At 33.8% G+C, this 21558-nt stretch overlaps 1 protein-coding gene across 2 annotated transcripts in view; it reads left to right on the forward strand.

Annotated features, from left to right (window-relative positions):
- Positions 1–21558, forward strand: part of LOC149801330 (tyrosine-protein kinase CSK-like) — a 72673-nt gene that overhangs the window by 1701 nt on the left and 49414 nt on the right. Inside the window, exons 2-5 of one of the 2 annotated variants that reach the window (XM_089955378.1) lie at positions 5259–5375; positions 7511–7612; positions 13783–14002; positions 18793–18958. In XM_089955378.1, coding sequence (XP_089811504.1) covers positions 7557–7612; positions 13783–14002; positions 18793–18958 — 442 coding nt within the window. In that variant the 5' untranslated portion in view covers positions 5259–5375; positions 7511–7556. The remainder of the gene's footprint in view (positions 1–5258; positions 5376–7510; positions 7613–13782; positions 14003–18792; positions 18959–21558) is intronic. The other variant, XM_089955379.1, reaches the window with a different exon arrangement.

Consider the following 21558-nt stretch of genomic DNA (forward strand, 5'->3'; position numbering starts at 1 on the left):
AAATAGATCTTCCTTTCCCTCAGATATACCTGTAATGGCTTCTGTCTGGTACATGGTCATACTTTCTATGTTAAACTTACAAAATATGCTTTTGAAGTCAGTTGCTTACACCATTTTCAGCCAACTTGCAAGGCACCACTGTTACGCGCTTTTGGTTGGTTGGCATTGCATACTAAGGGAAGCAACTGAAATCCAATAAATGTTGTTAGGACAAAGCACCGAAATATCTGATCAACCCACCAAGGTGTAGATAGGGTTAACTTATCAGAACCTTGGCTAGTGACGATGGCTTATCTTTTCTTTGGATTCCCTTTTGTGAAACATTTTTAAAATGTTTCAAAGGTTTAAAAATTACAGAATATAATCTTTACGGATTTAAGCTCAAACTTGATTTGGGCAAGCTAAAATTTGTAAGGCAATAGCTGGCACACAAGTCCACACAGTTGAGAGAGGGATACAAGATACAAGTAATTTTATGAATGTCGATGATCTGAGTAAAATATTGTAACTGTGCGAACTAATTTATTTAAGGGGGTTGTGTTCAGTTCCTAATGCTTTATGTTCTGCAAGTTTTATACCATGCAGTCTCACCGTAATATATGTATCAACACTTTTATTTAGCAGCCTCACCACAGTATATGTATCAATACTTTTATTGAGCAGTTATATATAGCAGTCTTCTGCATATCTAGCTACAGTTTCTTTTATTGTATCTCATTCCATCTTGTAGTTAATGTCAAGGTAAGTTTTGCATTTTGTCACACAGACATGATAATAAGAATATTTACTATTTAAAACAAGTTTGGACAAAAAAAAGAAGACATATTTATATTATTACTTATTCGTTAGATTGCAGTTGATATATTTGTATGTAATGTATCAGAGGTTTGCAGACTTTTAGATACTAAGTTAGTTTCAGGCAATTTGTGAGATTCCTGACTCTAAACAATCAGCTTTTCAAAGATTGTTTTGATGCATGTCGCAGAATTTATGGTGATTAGGTGTTAATTGCTTAAAGTTCAACTCATGAGATTTCTTTGACATGTGCTTGTTTGGAAATAAAAAGCACTTGTCTCTAATTGATGAACTAACAGGAGGATTTCATTCAAAGCATGATTATGTTAGGAAAATTTAGCAACCACAGGCAGCTTTATGACTTATTGTGTATGTAATAAAAACTGGAATCCTGATAAATACTGCTTGGAAAACAATTAGATCAACAAAGGTATGTATTCTTATATCATTCTCAGAAGTTGGATTCTCAGATATTTTAATGCATGTTGCCATTTTGAAGGTGACTATATGATAAATGTTAAGTAAATGGATAAAACAATTTGATCACAGATCCTGTAGTTTTGAGTATAATTAAATCATTATAAACATTCTTGCTTTGATTTTCACTCTAACTTAAAAATATAGCTATTTCCAAAATCTTCTCTATCTAACCCTTTATCTATGTACATGTACATGTCTGCTTTTGCTTTAACTGCAGTTTAAGTCTTTCTTATATACATACTGTATCTATGTGTATTATTTATATACTTATAGATAACGTTAAATATTGGCATATGGTTGTAAGGTGCCAACAGATAGAAAGAAAACATAAGATTCAATAAATATAAAGTGAATAAATATAACATGATTTCCTTAAAATTTGCCATATTTTCTGATTGTTTTACATTATGTTGGGATATGATGCAAAGGGCTAGCTCAACTTTTCTGAAGGGCAAGTTCAGTTTTCCAGTTACAAATTTTGTAAATACCAGGATCTTCAGAATTTTTTTCTACTACTACCATCTTTTAAAAGATTAGAATATTTAATTACTAAACACTTCAAGTTTGTTTGATTACTGTGAAGTATATACTTGTATCTCATCCAGTTAAAAAAATGCAGTAATGATTTCTTTCATGTATAACACTTCCAATAGGTACGATGTTCTTTTGTTATGCACTATAACATCTTTTTGTACTGCACAATGTATGGATAGGTATCATGGGCTAGTGGCCTATATTACAAATAAACGCTATATTGTTATATTAGTACTGGACAAAACCAGCTCAGTTAAATGCAAATATCAATTTTGGGATTTTTTTAACATTTTATATATATATATATATATATATATATATATATATATATATATATATATATATATACTAAACACTTCAAGTACTGGGCTCAACCAGCACAATTAGATCTACAAAGTAATTTCAGGATTTCGTTTTTGTTTTGAAAAATCTTTTTACCGGGCTGTTGGTGGTGCTAGTGTTGGAAACGAAAAACAGGGATGGTGGGCCAACCGGAAACACACATATTTGTTTGTGCTTATACACTGCACACATTATGTAAAAGCATTTTATAATTGATGCCACACCCACACTAAATGAGTAACTGAATTTACACCAGTTGACATTCATACCGTCAGGTTGAATCAGTAGTTCTAAATGCTAAACACCAGCATCCATCTTATATATATATATATATATATGCAATAAAATGACAAACAAATATTATTAAAAGTCATGGAAAAGCATTTTATAATTGATGCTACACCCACACTAAATGAGTAACTGAATTTACACCAGTTGACATTCATACCATCAGGTTGAATCAGTAGTTCTAAATGCTAAACACCAGCATCCATCTTATATATATATATATATATATATATATATATATATATATATATATATATATATATATGCAATAAAATGACAAACAAATATTATTAAAAGTCATGGAATACCTTGAAATATGACTTTAATCAAGCAATAAATACAACCTCATGGCTTTAGATTTGGAACAGGCTGGAAGCAGCATTATCATGACCAACCTTCCACAGCTCCAACAAAATGCATTCTACTTTGATCCAAAAAGCCCATCCAACATATTCAGTGCATTACAAATCATGTCAGATGGGTTTCATCATTGCCTGTTATATTGCCTATGGGTAAGTGTGACTGAAGTTCCGTGTCTGACCTGTCTTTACCCTGGTGTACTTCAAGTGAACCCTTTATGTAGGATGTTTTGAAAGAGAGAGGATACAGTGGAGTTGTGGAAAGTTTACAAACTATTCTGTTGATCAATCTGTAGTGACTTTTTGTAAATCACATTACTGCTTCTGTAAGTGGTTATACAATAATAAAACATATTCTTCCATTCCATGCACTCCTAATTTCCTTTACAAACCTGCTTTTCCATTATTAAACTTTGAAATCATGTTTCACATGTGGGTAGAGATTTAATATCTTTTAGCTGAAAAGAAACCGACTTCAGTCATACATAAGGAAATAAATAATCACAATGGAGGGTGAAATTTGTGTGGGTAAATTCAAGTCATATTTATGTTTTAATTTAAAACAGAAATTGTAGAAAAGCACAATAATGAATGTATCTGTTGTTTTCATTTGTTTTTGACAGTTATTTGGAAACAAAACATGAAAAAAATAGAAGTCTGTGGGTTTTCCTCATGTTCAAATACATTTGTTTAATGTCTACACCTTAGAAGACAACTTCCAAAACCAGCAGTGATGTGGATGGTAAGGAAAATGTCGGGTACACATTAATAGTTTGAATGTGTGAAGTTACAGTCATTTTTCTGGTGGCATCATCAAATGCAAAATTTGATTAACAGGATAAAGTTATTAATTTCCATATGTTCATTGAACCCCCTGATATATTCTCGTGGCATCACTCATTATGAAGCTAAGGCAAGTCATCCTGTGTCATGCTCACTCAGCCTTGTGACCTTTGGGTCAAGGTCACACAATTTACAGTAGTGTTTCACTGTGTGCTTGCTGTGCAGGTACATGCATATTTGTTTCTGTACTTCTCTTTGTTTGACTGTGAAAGAGGGCTTGAAAATTGCATTGATGGGTGCAGGTCTAGGACCTGTCACCCTCTGAGTGAGCCCGGTCATGCATATAGACGCCCAAGATGCTTGAGCTGTTTTGAGGAGAATCAGATTCAGTACAAAGCATAGCTATATGTATCAGCTTTAAAAAATGAGTAAATTAGTATTATTTTTAAATAATGTTGTTTATACTGATCTCAGTCCCAAAGTCCCAACTTACCTTGTAAGGAGTATTTTCTAAGATCATGACATATAATGTACATATACAATTTATTGTTCCACAGTGGCAGTGTGTCTTGATCCGTCACTTAAAATCCTGAATTTTTAGTTTAATTGGATCCTTATAGGAGTCTGCAGTGAAGTCAGAATTGACATAAGTTTTTTACTAAATTGACTCATTCTTTTTCTGCACAATACAAAAATGTTCAGAAAATGTTCAGAATCAGGAAATGGTTTTCCTGCTTTTGCAACACAATGGGTATTATTGAAAAGGTATGACATATGAACTTGCTGCTCTTTGTTCAGTTTAGCTTTGATAACTGGAACATAAGCCAGACCAAAATTACATTCTTTATCACTAGATTGTACCAGTTGTTATCTTGCACATGCCAAATGTTCTTTGCTTTTTCTGCATGTATCTGAATAGGGTGAACCTTTAAGTTTATTGTACCATGTTGTAGTGGCTGGACCTGTAGGCAAAATCAAGGAACATTAAACAAGTTCAACACAACATTTTTTCTATATCCCCATCATATGAATACAGCAAAAATGTGTTCTTGAATTTAAAAGTAAAATAGCACTGGTTCACACACTTTTCTATTCATGTTGTTCTAGTCTATCATGTTCACAGCAAAATTGTTTGCAGGCTTCAACTTGTTGTTGTTGTTGGGTTTAATGCCATTTTTCAGCACACGATAGACTATACATGGCAGCCAGTATTAATGGTGGAGGAAGAACCTGGGAAAACCCTGGAAAGAACCACTGACCCATGAGAAGCTACCTGCAAGCTTTCTCACATACCCACACTGGCTGAACCCGAGACTCGAACCGGCGCAGACAGAGGTGAGATGGCAGTGATCTGTAACGGAGAGTGCTTTAGACCACTTGGCCACTCGGGGCCCCCAGGCTTCAAGTAATATTGCTTGTGCTTAGTTTTGTATATATATTGATCCATATTTACATTTTGCTTAAGAAACAATTCAGGGACTTAAGAGGAATACTTTTAATTTCCATTTTTTGGAAAAGTGGAAAGTCTGATAGACCTCTGAAAATTTACCTCTTGGGTCTACCAGGGGAAACTGCAGGTCCCAGACCTCGGACCACAGCTATTTTCAGGCAGTGATGAAAGCATGCACGTGGTGAAATTAAGCGGTATCTGTACATGTGAATTGCTTTTCTTTCCAGTTGGAGATATGGCATCCTGAGGATGAAGTGAAATGCGAATTGTTCTTGAGAAGAGCCACAGCAGATGATCTCCCCTGTTTAAAGTGGGACATGCTGACCATTGCAAAGGCAATTACAGTAAAAAAATTAGTTCTTCCCATCTGTGCAAAAGTATTTTTGAGGAAGATTTATGGAACCTGATATGTGCATGAATGATGAATTTTTACATCAGACTGAAATTATTCACTTTGTCCCATGGAATTAAATTTCATTTTTCCCACAGAATTAAATTTGTCAGATTATCAGTGTTAAGACAACTGTTGATCAGATTGATTGGCATGTAACAGTTCCATTATCAAATTGATTGGCATGTGACAGTTCCATTATCAGATTGATTGGCATGTAACAGTTCCATTATCAAATTGATTGGCATGTAACAGTTTCATTATCAGATTGATTGGCATGTGTGTGTGTGTGATTAGGATTTTTAATGTAGCTTTAACAATTTTTCAGCATTATCGCTACGATGTCTGCAGTGTGGCAGTTTATAGTGATGTCTAGCACTGGGGCATCATGCCACAGACATGTAGCATGATGTCCCACCCAGTCACATTATCCTGACACCAGCCCGACCAGTCCTAACACTAACTTCTTAATGCTGAGCGCCAAGCGAGGCAGCTGTTAGTACCATTTTTGTAAGTCGTTGGTATGACTTGGCCGGAGATCGAACCCACGACCTCCTGCATCCGAGGCGGACGCTCTAACCACTAGGCCGTCAGAGCGGTGATTGGCATGTAACAGTTCCATTATCAGATAACTTATCCTAATAAGTTTTGTAAGTTTATTGCTATAACTTGGAAAAAATTACATATTGTTATTTGAATTTTACACATAACTGACACCTATTTTCAGATGGTCAGTTAATTCAGTATCAAATACACTGGAATGTGTGTTGAGAGCCCTGCACTTTCTAAAGTTCATTTCAACATGGTTGGATAGGTTTACCCTTCAGTTTTCTGAAAATATACTCCACAAATGCATTGCAGATAAAACTGGTAAATTGTTATACTTTTTACTGGATAATTAGCAATGAACATTTTTGCAAAGGAGAACCTAATACCGCTCATACCCATGTTACCTTGCAAAAATGACCCACAATGACTATCAGAAATGCCCAGTTTGTATGGGAATTTCTGTATCAATCAATCATCATCTGCCATTAGGGATACTTCTAATGGAAATTGGCATTCATTTACCTACTAAAAATAACTGAACATGTGTAGAATGTAGCCTTTGTATGGGGAGCAGTACCATTTTTCTTCTCCATATTTATTTGGTTACCTATGATTATTTACTTGAGCTTCTTGAATAATGAGCTATCACTTGCTCACACTTATGTGGTAATGCATCACAATTAAATATATCAAACAGTACATGTCCAGTTGCTTAACAATCAATTTAAGTTTAAGCATTAGCAGCTTAAAAAACAAAACAGTGTTTTTCACCTTAAAGAAACATAATTGCATTGTAGTTTTAACTCATTTGTTCACAGAGTTAGTAACTGTTGAGTCTGTTGATATACAGAGTGAGTGTTTTCTATAATTAGGATGCATCCACTCGGTGCACTGTGAAATCAACTAATTATTAAACTTGCAGTCATTGTCTTTACAGATTGAAATAAGGAGTCACGATAATTTGCATTCAACTTCAATTGAGCAGCATGTGAAGATTTACGCAGCACTCAGAAAACTAAACTACATCGGGTCCCCTGTGTATTCTTTTTTCTTTTAAAGCATAACAATTTTAATGCTATGTCAAATAATAGCTAAAAAATATAGCCCTATGGGGTAGATGAAATTTGAGTCAGGGCATCTGTTTTAAAGCGACTTATTGGACACTAATTTTCTTTGAGCACTGCATATACTTGTACAGTGAGTGTAAAATAAAATGTAACTAGACTATGACTTCAAAGACTTTACAAGTAGGCCACGGCTGTCTTCATTAAAACAACCAAATGTAGTGCCTACATGCCAGTCTGACATCATTAATTTTCTGATCTAATAAAAATAAATTGAAATCTCTGGTCCTTGTGGCCAGCTCAGAATATTACAAAAATCAAATCAAGTAAATGTTTTGGAGTACTAGAGTCTTTTTAAAGTTGCTGGTCTCTTCAGGCAAGAGGTTTAGAGAAAGAGGCAACACTGCAGCATTTCACCATTTAAAAGATTTAGATTACTCTGTTTTACTAAGTAATAATATGATTTCCATTTCAGGAATAGCAAATAGTATACAGGTTGAAATATTCACAGAAGAGAAGATATGAATGCAGCAACCAATGTACAGAAGAAAAAAGAGGTTTCTTTGGAATCCATGCCGTAAGTGTACAAGATTCATAATGTCAACAGCATTTTACACTGGTCTGCATAGGTCATCTTGCCCAACAGCATTTTGTCCTGGCCTGTATAGGTCATCAGGCCCAACAGCATTTTCCCCTGGCCTGTATAGGTCATCAGGCCCAACAGCATTTTGTCCTGGCCTTTATAGGTCATCAGGCCCAACAGCATTTTCCCCTGGCCTGTATCAGGCCCAAAAGACTTCACAGTCAACCCATGTTAGCAACAATCTTAAGATCCTTTGATAGACTTTGATTTGGATAGTATGACAGGCTTCAGTGAACTAGTGACAGGGCATTTCAAATACATTTATTATGTATGATATAAACAACTGTTCATCTAATGATATGCAAAGGTAGAAAGATGATAGTAGAAAGAGTTAGCATGAAGCTTTTGATGTTGATAAGGTTGAGTTCACTCTGTCAGGTACTAATTTTAATTTGCAGCAAATGGGGCATATGTATGGGCTTGAGTATGAAATGAATAAAAGCAAGTTTATTCTAAATTATATATGTGTTAGTAATTAACATATAGGGGTTTATTCTAAATTATATATGTGTTAGTAATTAACATATAGAGAAATTTCAAATAGGAGATGTTTGTCTTTGCCCAACGTTTTTGGACACCCTTAATTTTTTGTTTGAACAATTTTTTACTTAACTGTAAGGTTTCTGACATTTGTGGTCAGTAATTTCAATTTTGACCCAGATTTTGATTTAGGTTGTAACAATTACACATGTAAATGGCAGAGTTTAGTTTTACTGAATATGAATGTTTAAAAATCATTAATCATGTAAACAAACTTAGATTTTCCTGTAAGCAATGCAGGAACTATTCACAGTTAAATTATATCTGTTAATGAGGACTGTTAAGTAGGATTTTTCTGTGAATTCTTTTCTTGAATTATGTATAATTTTCACATCAAATGTAGCATCCCTAGGAAAAGCAGAAGTTGACCAGAATTGGTTGTAGCACACATTACACAACATTACACATCAGGTTGATTTACTGACAATACTGATACACATTACACAACATCACACATCAGGTTGATTTACTGACAATACTGATACACATTACACAACATTACACATCAAGTTGATTTACTGACAATACTGATACACATTACACAACATCACACATCAGGTTGATTTACTGACAATACTGATACACATTACACAACATCACACATCAGGTTGATTTACTGACAATACTGATACACATTACACAACATCACACATCAGGTTGATTTACTGACAATACTGATACACATTACACAACATTACACATCAGGTTGATATACTGAGAATACTGATACACATTACACAACATTACACATCAAGTTGATTTACTGACAATACTGATACACATTACAGAACATTACACATCAGGTTGATTTACTGACAATACTGATACACATTACACAACATCACACTTCAGGTTGATTTACTGACAATACTAATACACATTACACAACATTACACATCAGGTTGATTTACTGACAATACTGATACACATTACACAACATTGTATATCAGGTTGATTTACTGACAATACTGATACACATTACACAACATTACACATCAGGTTGATATACTGACAATACTGATACACATTACACAACATCACACATCAGGTTGATTTACTGACAATACTGATACACATTACACAACATTACACCAGGTTGATATACTGACAATACTGATACACATTACACAACATTACACATCAGGTTGATTTACTGACAATACTGATACACATTACACAACATTGTATATCAGGTTGATTTACTGACAATACTGATACACATTACACAGCATTACACATCAGGTTGATATACTGACAATACTGATACACATTACACAACATTACACATCAGGTTGATTTACTGACAATACTAATACACATTACACAACATTGTATATCAGGTTGATTTACTGACAATACTGATACACATTACACAGCATTACACATCAGGTTGATTTACTGACAATACTGATACACATTACACAACATTACACAACAGGTTGATTTACTGACAATACTGATACACATTACAGAACATTACACATCAGGTTGATTTACTGACAATACTGATACACATTATACAACATTGTATATCAGGTTGATTTACTGACAATACTGATACACATTACAAAACATTGTATATCAGGTTGATTTACTGACAATACTGATACACATTACACAACATTGTATATCAGGTTGATTTAGTGACAGTACTGATACACATTACACAACATTACACGTCAGGTTGATATACTGACAATACTGATACACATTACACAACATTGTATATCAGGTTGATTTACTGACAGTACTGATACACATTACACAACATCACACATCAGGTTGATTTACTGACAAAACTGATACACATTACAAAACATTGTATATCAGGTTGATTTACTGACAATACTGATACACATTACACAACATCACACATCAGGTTGATTTACTTACAATACTGATACACATTACACAACATTACACATCAAGTTGATTTACTGACAATACTGATACACATTACACAACATCACACATCAGGTTGATTTACTGACAATACTAATACACATTACACAACATTACACATCAGGTTGATTTACTGACAATACTGATACACATTACACAACATTGTATATCAGGTTGATTTACTGACAATACTGATACACATTACAGAACATTACACAGGTTGATATACTGACAATACTGATACACATTACAGAACATTACACATCAGGTTGATATACTGACAATACTGATACACATTACAGAACATTACACGTCAGGTTGATATACTGACAATACTGATAAACATTACAGAACATTACACATCAGGTTGATATACTGACAATACTGATGCACATTACAGAACATTACACATCAGGTTGATTTACTGACAATACTGATTCACATTACACAACATCACACATCAGGTTGATTTACTGACAGTACTGATACACATTGCAGAACATTACACATCAGGTTGATATACTGACAATACTGATACACATTACAAAACATTGTATATCAGGTTGATTTACTGACAATACTGATACACATTACACAACATTACACATCAGGTTGATTTACTAACAATACTGATACACATTACACAGCATTACACATCAGGTTGACTTACTGACAGTACTAATGCACATTACACATAAGGTTGATTTACTGACAGTACTGATACACATTACACAACATCACACATCAGGTTGATTTACTGACAAAACTGATACACATTACAAAACATTGTATATCAGGTTGATTTACTGACAATGCTGATACACATTACACAATATTACACATCAGGTTGATTTACTTACAATACTGATACACATTACACAACATTACACATCAAGTTGATTTACTGACAATACTGATACACATTACACAACATTGTATATCAGGTTGATTTACTGACAATACTGATACACATTACAGAACATTACACATCAGGTTGATATACTGACAATACTGACACACATTACAGAACATTACACATCAGGTTGATATACTGACAATACTGATACACATTACAGAACATTACACGTCAGGTTGATATACTGACAATACTGATAAACATTACAGAACATTACACATCAGGTTGATATACTGACAATACTGATACACATTACAGAACATTACACATCAGGTTGATTTACTGACAATACTGATACACATTACACAACATCACACATCAGGTTGATTTACTGACAGTACTGATACACATTACAGAACATTACACATCAGGTTGATATACTGACAATACTGATACACATTACACAGCATTACACATCAGGTTGATTTACTGACAATACTGATACACATTACACAACATTACACATCAGGTTGATTTACTAACAATACTGATACACATTACACAGCATTACACATCAGGTTGACTTACTGACAGTACTAATGCACATTACACATAAGGTTGATTTACTGACAGTTTATTAGCACAACCTTAGTACAACATTTTAATGTTAAGAAACAGTGTTTCAAGCTTTGTAAGTCATTGCATAGTTTTTCTTAGTCATTGTAGAGCTGACATCATTGCATCATTTCAGTTATTGTAAACCATGTACACATTTAGAAACTTTGGTAATTAATTTTAGGACACATTAAGTAAGATTAGTGACAGTTTTCATTAAAAAAAAAACAGGAAGGTAATGTAATTTAATACTGTGCCAGGTGATTGAGCAATGAAAGTGAAATAATTTTTGTAAGATTATGAACTATAGTTTGATGGAAGTATCTTGTGGAAAGATGTCTAAAACTCAATATTTCTTAAGTTAATCAAGATTTCTTAAGTTTTATATTATATACATTATGCTTATTATTTGCAAGTTGACTTCAGTTGATAAGCAGGACATAAGAGAAAGTCATTATTTGTAGTAAAAAGTTGTGTTTTTCTAACTGTTGTCCCAGGAGAAAAAGAATAACAGCCACTAAAAAGAGGATACGATATGAGTATGCATAAAATATTATACTGTTTAGTTTTCCATATTTACCATATATATTGGGACTAAAAAATTATTATTATTGTTTAATACTGAAAATCATTTGAATATCTTGGTTTAATAGATTAAAAAATTTGCATAATATTTATGTGCACATGTTATTTCTAATTTTTTTAATTTCATTCTAATAAGTCAGATTAACTTTTTCTTCAGGTAGGTATATGATATTATTCTTGTATATTCCTAATTCTTGTATATTCCTAATTGAAACTTTGTTCTTTTACAAAACCATTGGAGAGAGAGAGAGAGAGAGAGCTTGCATCAGGCCACAAAATTTAAACATAATTAGTATTTACATTGCTGAATACAGTGATACTCATTCCATTTTAACTCAGATTTCTGCTGCATTCATTATACCAGAATATTCTTTTTATTTACAAGTGCTCTCTGATATTTATAATGGCAAATTATAAATAAATAAAGTGATATTCTAATATATTTATACCCCCCCCCAATACATTTATATTTATAATATTTTCCCTTGTAAATACTTTTGAGTAGCCAACTTGAGTACAACAGGGTCCAAAATGTTATGGATTTAGTCCCAGGAAAATGACTTTTAAACTAATGAGCTCACTGCCCTACAGTGATATATTTGGTTGCAGGAAATGAAAAGATGAATACATTGGTCTTACCAACATAAACCCTGGAGTGTTTCCCCACCCATTTATTAAACATGTAATTGTTTGGAATGAAAACATGAATTTATGTGAGTATATCCTGACCCTAGGGATCTAGTTCCTTTCATATATATATATATATATATATATATATATATATATATATATATATATATATATATATATGGGAGCCTTGAATCACTTTTTACTGAACAAGCCAAATAAACACCTTAATGAACTAGGTCTTGCTTACCAGTTGTGTCTTTGTCAAACCATCAATAAAGGTGTAAACTGAGGTGATGTCTAGTTTACACATTGTTTCTTTATTAGATATTCAGTTGAGGTGTCGCCAACTGATCATTATGTTTTCCCAATTGGTTGCCTACTTTATATTCATAAGACAAAATAGGTATGAAATCTTGTCTCCAGGACTTAACACAAACCCTTTGCTTGAGCAACTGCCTCAGGGCCTGTAATATATCTGTATTATATCAGTCCATTGCACCATGTGTACTTGTAAACTGTATTGTGTCATTCTGTCATGTGAACATTCTTGGTAACTGGTTTCAGTACAGTACAACCAAGACAAAACAATGTAAACAAAATTTGTTTAAGTTTTTTTACTCCAGTTTTATAGACACCTTTGAAACAAAAACTTAGTACAGGTGGGTTTGAAGCTTGTAAAGTACCTATCAAAAGCCATGTGTAAGGCAGTACCTTCAACTTTAAAAATTGAAACGTGCAAGAAATGCTTCTTAAGTGCCTATTGCCTGGGTAATTAATATTGTGTGAGACAAAATTGGAAAGAGCACAGTTTCACACATTGCCTATACATATTCAGTTTATTAAAATGAGAGACATATGCTTTCAAATGCAAAAATCAAAACATTTGCCAGTAAAGTTTCTTAGACATCTATTGCCTGTTGGAAGTATTATCAAAGCTTGTTTTAAGTTTGCATGTTGCTTTTCTTTTTTTTTCTAGGTGGTTCCATGGAAAAATTGAGCGACAGAAATCAGAAGAATTGCTTCGTCCAAGACAGGATGGCCTTTTCCTTATCAGAGAGAGTGTAAATTTCCCTGGAGACTACACGCTTGGTGTCTGCCATGAAAACAAAGTTGAACATTACCGAATCATTTATAGGAATAATCAGTTCACCATTGATGAGGAGGGGTATTTTGATAACCTTATTAAACTTGTGGAGGTAAAATTCCATTTGAAAAAATATACAATTTGGTATTACTATGTCGGCTTACACTATTCAGAAAATTTGTTTTGTTAAAAAAGAGACAGTACTCTGTCTACACAGTACCATACAGCAGGAATTGTTAGTAGTGGCTTGTCTACACACTATCATACAGCAGGAATTTTCAGTAGTGGCTTGTCTACACACTATCATACAGCAGGAATTTTAGTAGTGGCTTGTCTACACAGTATCATACAGCAGGAATTTTTAGTAGTGGCTTGTCTATGCAGTATCATACAGCAGGAATTTTCAGTAGTGGCTTGTCTACACACTATCATACGGCAGGAATTGTTAGTAGTGGCTTGTCTACACAGTATCATACAGCAGGAATTTTTAGTAGTGGCTTGTCTACACACTCATACGGCAGGAATTGTTAGTAGTGGCTTGTCTACACAGTATCATACAGCAGGAATTTTCAGTAGTGGCTTGTCTACACACTTTCATACAGCAGGAATTTTTAGTAGTGGCTTGACTACACAGTATCATACAGCAGGAATTTTTAGTAGTGGCTTGGCTACACAGTATCATACAGCAGGAATTAGATCACAAAAAATAAATCAGAATTGACCACCTTAAATAGTGTAGCCTGTCAAGACCAGTAATTGCTAAAATATAACATGCTTAAAATTAAAATTAACTTTTTTGAAACAAAAGTGCTAGATTTTGTGTTGATGCGAATATCCACTATCTTGTATTTTATGACACATTTGACATTTTTTAAGATGATAAAAATCGTTTTCCATGGAAATAAATTTTTGCTGAAGAATTTATTGTTTGATGCTGCACTGGCTGATTCATGGTAATATAGTAAAATTGTTTTGAAATGTCAACTTTCAACATTTTGTATTTTTGTTCCATCTAGTTTTTGTCTTTCCCAGTCATATAACTTGCATTATCCATTTTGCATCTGTATGATTCCATTAAAAGTTATTGTGTTTACATAAAAAATTATTGATACTTTTACGGAATACAAACACATTCAAACACATTTTTTTGACATGCCAGTCTTATGACCTGTCATGTAACTTCATATTTGATTGGACATATGCATTCATTTTATAACTGATAGATATTGAAACAGCAGTCAAACTGGTCTTAAGCATCCACGAATGGGAATGGACCAAATTATGTATTATTATTATTATTATTATTATTATATCAATACACTTTATAAATTTATCCATCCTAAGTTTCAAAAAGAGTGTTGTAGATATCATTAAGCTTTTTCTGTGTTTATTTTTCATGTTCATTACACACACACACAGAGTAGAGGTGAAACAATACAGAAGTTTGTATCAATAAATATTGCAGTAAAGAAACTATGATATGATACATTATTAGTGCACATATCTTTCGAAGGATTGTCATTAGTAAGGCGTTGTTAGATATGTTGCCATGTTGGTTGCATTTCCCATATGCAGATTACAGACAGACCTAGACTTCATATGTTCTTATGCCATTCTTATCCTTAACAAGATAACAAAAACTTACAAACAGACTCCTATTTTTCATCAGTTATTCTTTTTTAACTTTTTTTGCCATTTCATGTTGCTCTGTTTGATAGCCTGCTGGTCTTAGATTGGTGACCACACTCATTGTTTTGCATTGATTGCATGAATACTTTAAAAACATGCCTTATTACCAACTTTATATCTTCACTTAAATTTTGAAGGCATTATGGTGTTATCTTAAAAACAAGGAATAGTGCAGTTTCCTTGTGTAAGGAAAATCTTACCTAGAACATGGCTGGGCGTAGGAGTGGAGATACTAACAGCCATATTCATCACACTGTACTTCCTTCAGATGCAAAACTTCTGCTGCAGCTACAGGAACTTGTTTCAATCAGTAAAACAGGAAAATTATATATTTTCAACACCCACACCCTTTATACAGATTAGACAAGGTGACTGCTAGCTTGCATGGTTTGAAATCTTCCCCAAGTGCTGATTTTGTTTTAATTTTTAAAAATCCCATTGACACATTCAGTCACTGATAACATATTTCAGTGTAAAGGAGACTTCCCGTCTTCAAATAGGTTTCTTTGTTGCTTTGTGTTGACTTATATTTAGTTTGGATGCCAGTACTTTGGCGTGTCTTGCAGTGATATAAGCAACATGAATTTCTGATTGGTTGTTATCATTTACCCAGGGCATTACAAACAATAATCACGAATCAAAATTGAAAGTAGCATATTTCACTGCATGACACAACAGCAGTATAGGCATCCAATATCAATCCAAGTTGACCAGATATGACGCAACATAGAAACTTTAATCAAAAGTGGCTATTAAATGAACAGTAAAAGTAATTAAATCATCTAAGGTGAGTAAGGTTGGATTGTCTCCTTTATGATGCTATTGATATCAGATGTTATCACTGGCTAAATGTGCCATTGGGATAGAAAAAACATCACAGACTCATTTAGGGAGGGGAGCTGTTTTTGCAATATTATTTACCTTGTGTTTATAGAAGTGGAGTAAGTGTTGTCACTAGTTTTTTTTTTTTTTTCACTGTCAGGAATGTGCGCTTGTGCCATTGATGGCTCACTAGGATGAATATATTGTATTTGTATAATTGTTTTATTATGACAAAATGAAAAGTGTGAGTTAATATTTGCTGCAAAAATTAACATTATTGTGACTGAATTATTGTGTGAACACTGACATGAACATGCAATGACTTCACCACTAGTAGTATTGGTGAACAAGTAGATGTGACAGTGAACATTGTGAAATTCTTCAGGTTTTGTTTAAAATCGGGTAAGTTTGTTATTCTTTCAGATAAATAGTTTAAATGGAATGAAGTAAAAACTTTGCAAAACATTATAATAAAGACCACCAGGGGCAGTTTTGTATGCTTTCAGAGTCTAAAATGCCCATGGCCCCCTTGATTCCCTGAGGTGAGAGCCCACTGAGGGAGGACCCCCAATCCCCACTTCACATCTTCATTTAAAAAAAAAAACCAAATAATCTCTGAGCTGTTTGTTTATTGCTGCTGGAATCGGTTGTCTCAGAAGTAACAGACCTAGGTGACCTATAAAAAAACCCCACCTAAATCAGATCTTGAATGTGTCAACCAAACGACTGATTTGTCACCTTTGTTCAAAGACTTTTGATGTCATTGGGATTGAAACATAGTCGCCATTATGTGAATACTACATTGAGCAACGTTTTTAGTCTACAGTTTTAGTACAGTTTCTGCATTCATTAATCATGCCTTCACATAAATATCCAAAAGCAGGAATGCAACTATTTCTGCCATATGTGATACTGCATTCATTGTAGTGGCATTTAAACACTTTAGGTGGAAACCTTGTAAACATTCTCATTGAAATCAGTGTATAGACAGCTTTATGCTGACATTTTCATACTATTATTCTTCTTCAGCTGTGTTTTCATTAGGGTATCAACCTCATGGTAAAATTTTCATTAGGGTATCAACCTCATGGTAAGATTTTTATTAGCGTATCCTCATGGTAACATTTTCATTAGGGTATCAACCTCATGGTAAGATTTTTATTAGGGTATCAACCTCATGGTAAGATTTTTATTAGGGTATCCTCATGGTAACATTTTCATTAGGGTATCAACCTCATGGTAAGATTTTCATACAGATTGTTCATAATGTAAAAAATTATTCATCTTTTCAAACACTACTCATTTCTGTAGGCAAAGTGGATTGTAATCATTGAAGTTAAAAAAAGGCAAAGAAATCAGCAAAAGTATTGCTACAGTTTTAATTCTGTTTAGCTTGTTTGACTTTTTGTTTTTCTTTAAAATAATCAGTGAGCACTGGTCAGCTATTCTGTGTAAGGCACTTACCATCAGATCCAGTCGCTTTGTATAATAAAACCAGTAATGTGTTCAAAATTCTTTTACAACCAACGAAAACAAAAGTGAAAAAGCTTTTATGATGTGTGTGTGTATATATATATATATATATATATATATATATATATATATATATATATATATATATATATATACACACACACACACACACATACACTATGGTCATCAGCACGCACCCTCTTCCCTCAGAATGGGGAGGGTGCTATAAAAAAGAATTTACCTTGAGTATTTCCCCCAGCAAAAAAAATCAAAGCATTATTGTAGCTTTATTAAACTTTTAAAAATAACAATGGAGAGATTTAAATGTTACACTGACAGTAATTGGTGTAGGGTTAGTATAAGCCAGATAAAGCATGTTTGCACATCAATTCATGTGACCAGTGCCTTTCTTGGGAAAATAAACACTTCATTTGTATGGTCAACACAGTTGAGTGACCGCTTTAAAGTGTAAGAAACCACTGTTGTGTTAGGAAACACCTAGCCATTGACTGCTGACATTGTGACAATTTAATATCTGATGTTTGTAGAGGAAAGGTCATGGGTTGAAATGGGAATGGCTGTTGAGATAAGGTGAACGCTCAATAAAGATGACTGTAAGGGCAGGTTTGTCAGTGTGATAAACAGTATATGCAACAGTGATTATGAGGATATTAATGATAATAGACTGGTTCTAAAGATGTCTTGCTATACATGATCAAAATAGATGAGATACAAGTATATCTGATTTTATTCACTTTTTCAGCTATTGTATCTGGAGCACATTTTCTTTACCAGCAGAGCATTGATTTCTCTTTAATTTAAAATTTAATTTAAAATGTACAACTCTGACAATAAAAAATAAAATAAGTATTAATAGGTACAACAATCATTTGTAACATTTCTTAATTTCATTTACAGCATTACCAGAATGATGCTGACGGTTTGTGTACCAGACTGTTGAAGCCTCTTCAAAACAAGAAAAAAGAATTTCAAGATGCCAACATGCAGTTCAAAAGCTGTGGTTGGGAAATCCAACTTAAAGATTTGCTTATGGGGGAGCTGATTGGAGAGGGAGAATTTGGAGGTAAAAATATGCTCACACTGCTTGCAGCAGGGGCATAATGATTTGGTTATGTCGGTCTACACATTTGTCCATCCATACCAAGAAGCTTGTTAACAAGATTGCACAAAGCACTGAATGACAAATAAATTTGGCTACCATATTTGTAGGCACATACTGATGATCTCATTAGATTTTCAGGCCATTAATAGGTTTTCATTTTTTACACATTTTTTAAAACTGTTTGGACTAAGACATTTTTAACATAAACCTCATGCACAAGATAAAGCAAAAGACACATTTGGTAGAGAAATTAAATTTTAAAGGTGTATTTATCTTCATATGTAGATGAACTTATTAAATTTTCTGGCTTTTACAGTACTTCTGTACCTTGTTTAACATTTGTGGACTTTTGATAAAAATCTTGTTATATACCCAGAAATGGCTATTGTTACCAGTGAAATGAAAATGGAATCGAAAACAAATGTGGACAAAATGCAGATTGAGCACAAGTGACGAAAGCAATAGGAAGAAAGCAGAAAATGCAAATGCAAAATGCATAAAGATGAACAATAAATCAAAATGAAGTGAAAAACATGCATTTCATGAATGGATTGGAAAATCTTTTTGCCAGTATTCCAGGATGCTGCTAAGTTTCCAGGATTTAAAGACCTTTTGCATGATTATCCAGGATCAGATTTTTTATTATTGAAACTGAAATAATTTTGCACTACTTAGATATCAGACCTGCCAACCCTAATGATTTGAGTTTTATTTGAAATGACCCTTAAATTATGGAGTTGTCAGCTTCTCTGTCTTTTCTCTGGATCCAGGTTTTCATGTTAGATATAATGGAGTTGGTCAGGTATTCGGGCTAACCTTACAAGAGAAGCTCAGATGCAATAATCTGCCCATGTTTTTCATGCAGAATGCCTATATAATCAAGCAGGAAAGGCAACAGTTACATTTTAAGTTGATTTTGGTATTGCTTACCGTGGGAGAGATTGTTGCTGCCACCATGCGAAATTAAAAAAAAGATTATGTTAAGAGATCTTGCAAGAAGCCATTAACCTCGTTAGTGTTTGGAACTGCATGTTTGAAACTGAACTGCAGATATTAAGATCTAAGTGTACATTATAAACTTTTTAAATGAACATACTGTTGCCTTTGCTGCATCAGGTCATGCTTTTGAACTTTTCATATGCATGTTCCCAAGTCAAAAATAGCATGAAACTCCACACACACATTCATCTTAAGGTCTATTTGGTCCTAGATGAAAATAGTGCTGATCTGATAACCAACATGGCCACCACAGGAGCCATCCTGAAATACTGTTATTGTTACTCCTCTTGAATGGATAGTAATAACTACATCTGATTTTCACTAAAAGGTATTTTATGATGTCTAGTTAGTCCTAAATGGAAAAGGTACCAATCTGATTCCAAAATGGCACTCACATTAGACATCTTAAAAATATTCTTATTGCCACTGCCTTGGTGTTTATTGACACAAAATACTTCTTGTGGTGTCTAGTTGGTCTTGTTTTTCAGAGAGGGCTGGCGATAATGATATTGTGCTTTCATCAAGGTGTTCTTGTCATGTTCAGTCAGTCCAGAATTGGAATGGTGCCAGTCTAATGTCCAATATGGCCACTATAGCAAAGAGTTCTTGTCATGTTTAGTCAGTCCAGAATGGAAATGGTGCCAATCTAATGTCCTATATGGCCACCATGGCAATCATCTGAAAATCTTGTTACTGTTACCAATGCAGAATGCCATATCAACATGATGTTTCCACAAGAAGACTTAATATATTGGTCCTAAAAGGTGTTTTGTTGGTCATAAATGAAAATGATGCCAGTCTGACTTCAAGGACATCCACCACAGGAGCTGATTTGAAAATCTTGTTATTGCTGAAGAGTATCAGACTGAGATGGTTTCAATTCTCAGCAGTTAAGAGGAAGAAACAGACTTCAGTTCCTGGAAAATTTGTTTTGGTTAGTAGAAACAGTCCCATCTGGTTCTTATAAGCTTAGGAATGATGTTTAGCAGTTTAAACACAAATCGATTCATGATCACTCTCATCAATATGTTCAAAATCAGCTGTTTTATCAGTAGCATATTCAGGCAGATTACTAGATTATCTTACTAAGTTAGGTCTGAAATAATCACTGATGCACAGTTTCCTTCTCTTCATGTTGGATTACAGAGCCTTTATATATCAATCTCACCTCCATGTGTTAGAGTAATATGCAGAATATGACAGTGGCAATCACAAGAATTGGCTGAAGGGGTTGTGCCTTCCCCATACTCAGCAGTGCTCTAGAACCCTGGAACAGAACCTCAGTTGTCTGAGATTCAAAGCTAATGCAGAAATACCTGAAGAGATCCAAATGCCAGTGATGTGAGATGGTAAGATTGGTATATTATTGGTCCATATGGCATATAAAAGTGAATGAAAGTGATGCAGTGTCTTTGAACAAGAGCATGGTAACTAGGCAGCTAGCTTGACTCATATTGCCACACTTCATTTGCATGGTATTTTGAATGGTGTCTGATTTGTATACGCTTTAGCTTTGAGGAACTGTACTGTTCAGAAAAAAGTTAAGTCGTGATGCATTCAAG

This window comes from Sinohyriopsis cumingii, chromosome 4, assembly GCF_028554795.1.
Source record: "Sinohyriopsis cumingii isolate HCF-2022 chromosome 4, ASM2855479v2, whole genome shotgun sequence".
NCBI classification, from domain to species: Eukaryota; Metazoa; Mollusca; class Bivalvia; order Unionida; family Unionidae; genus Sinohyriopsis; species Sinohyriopsis cumingii.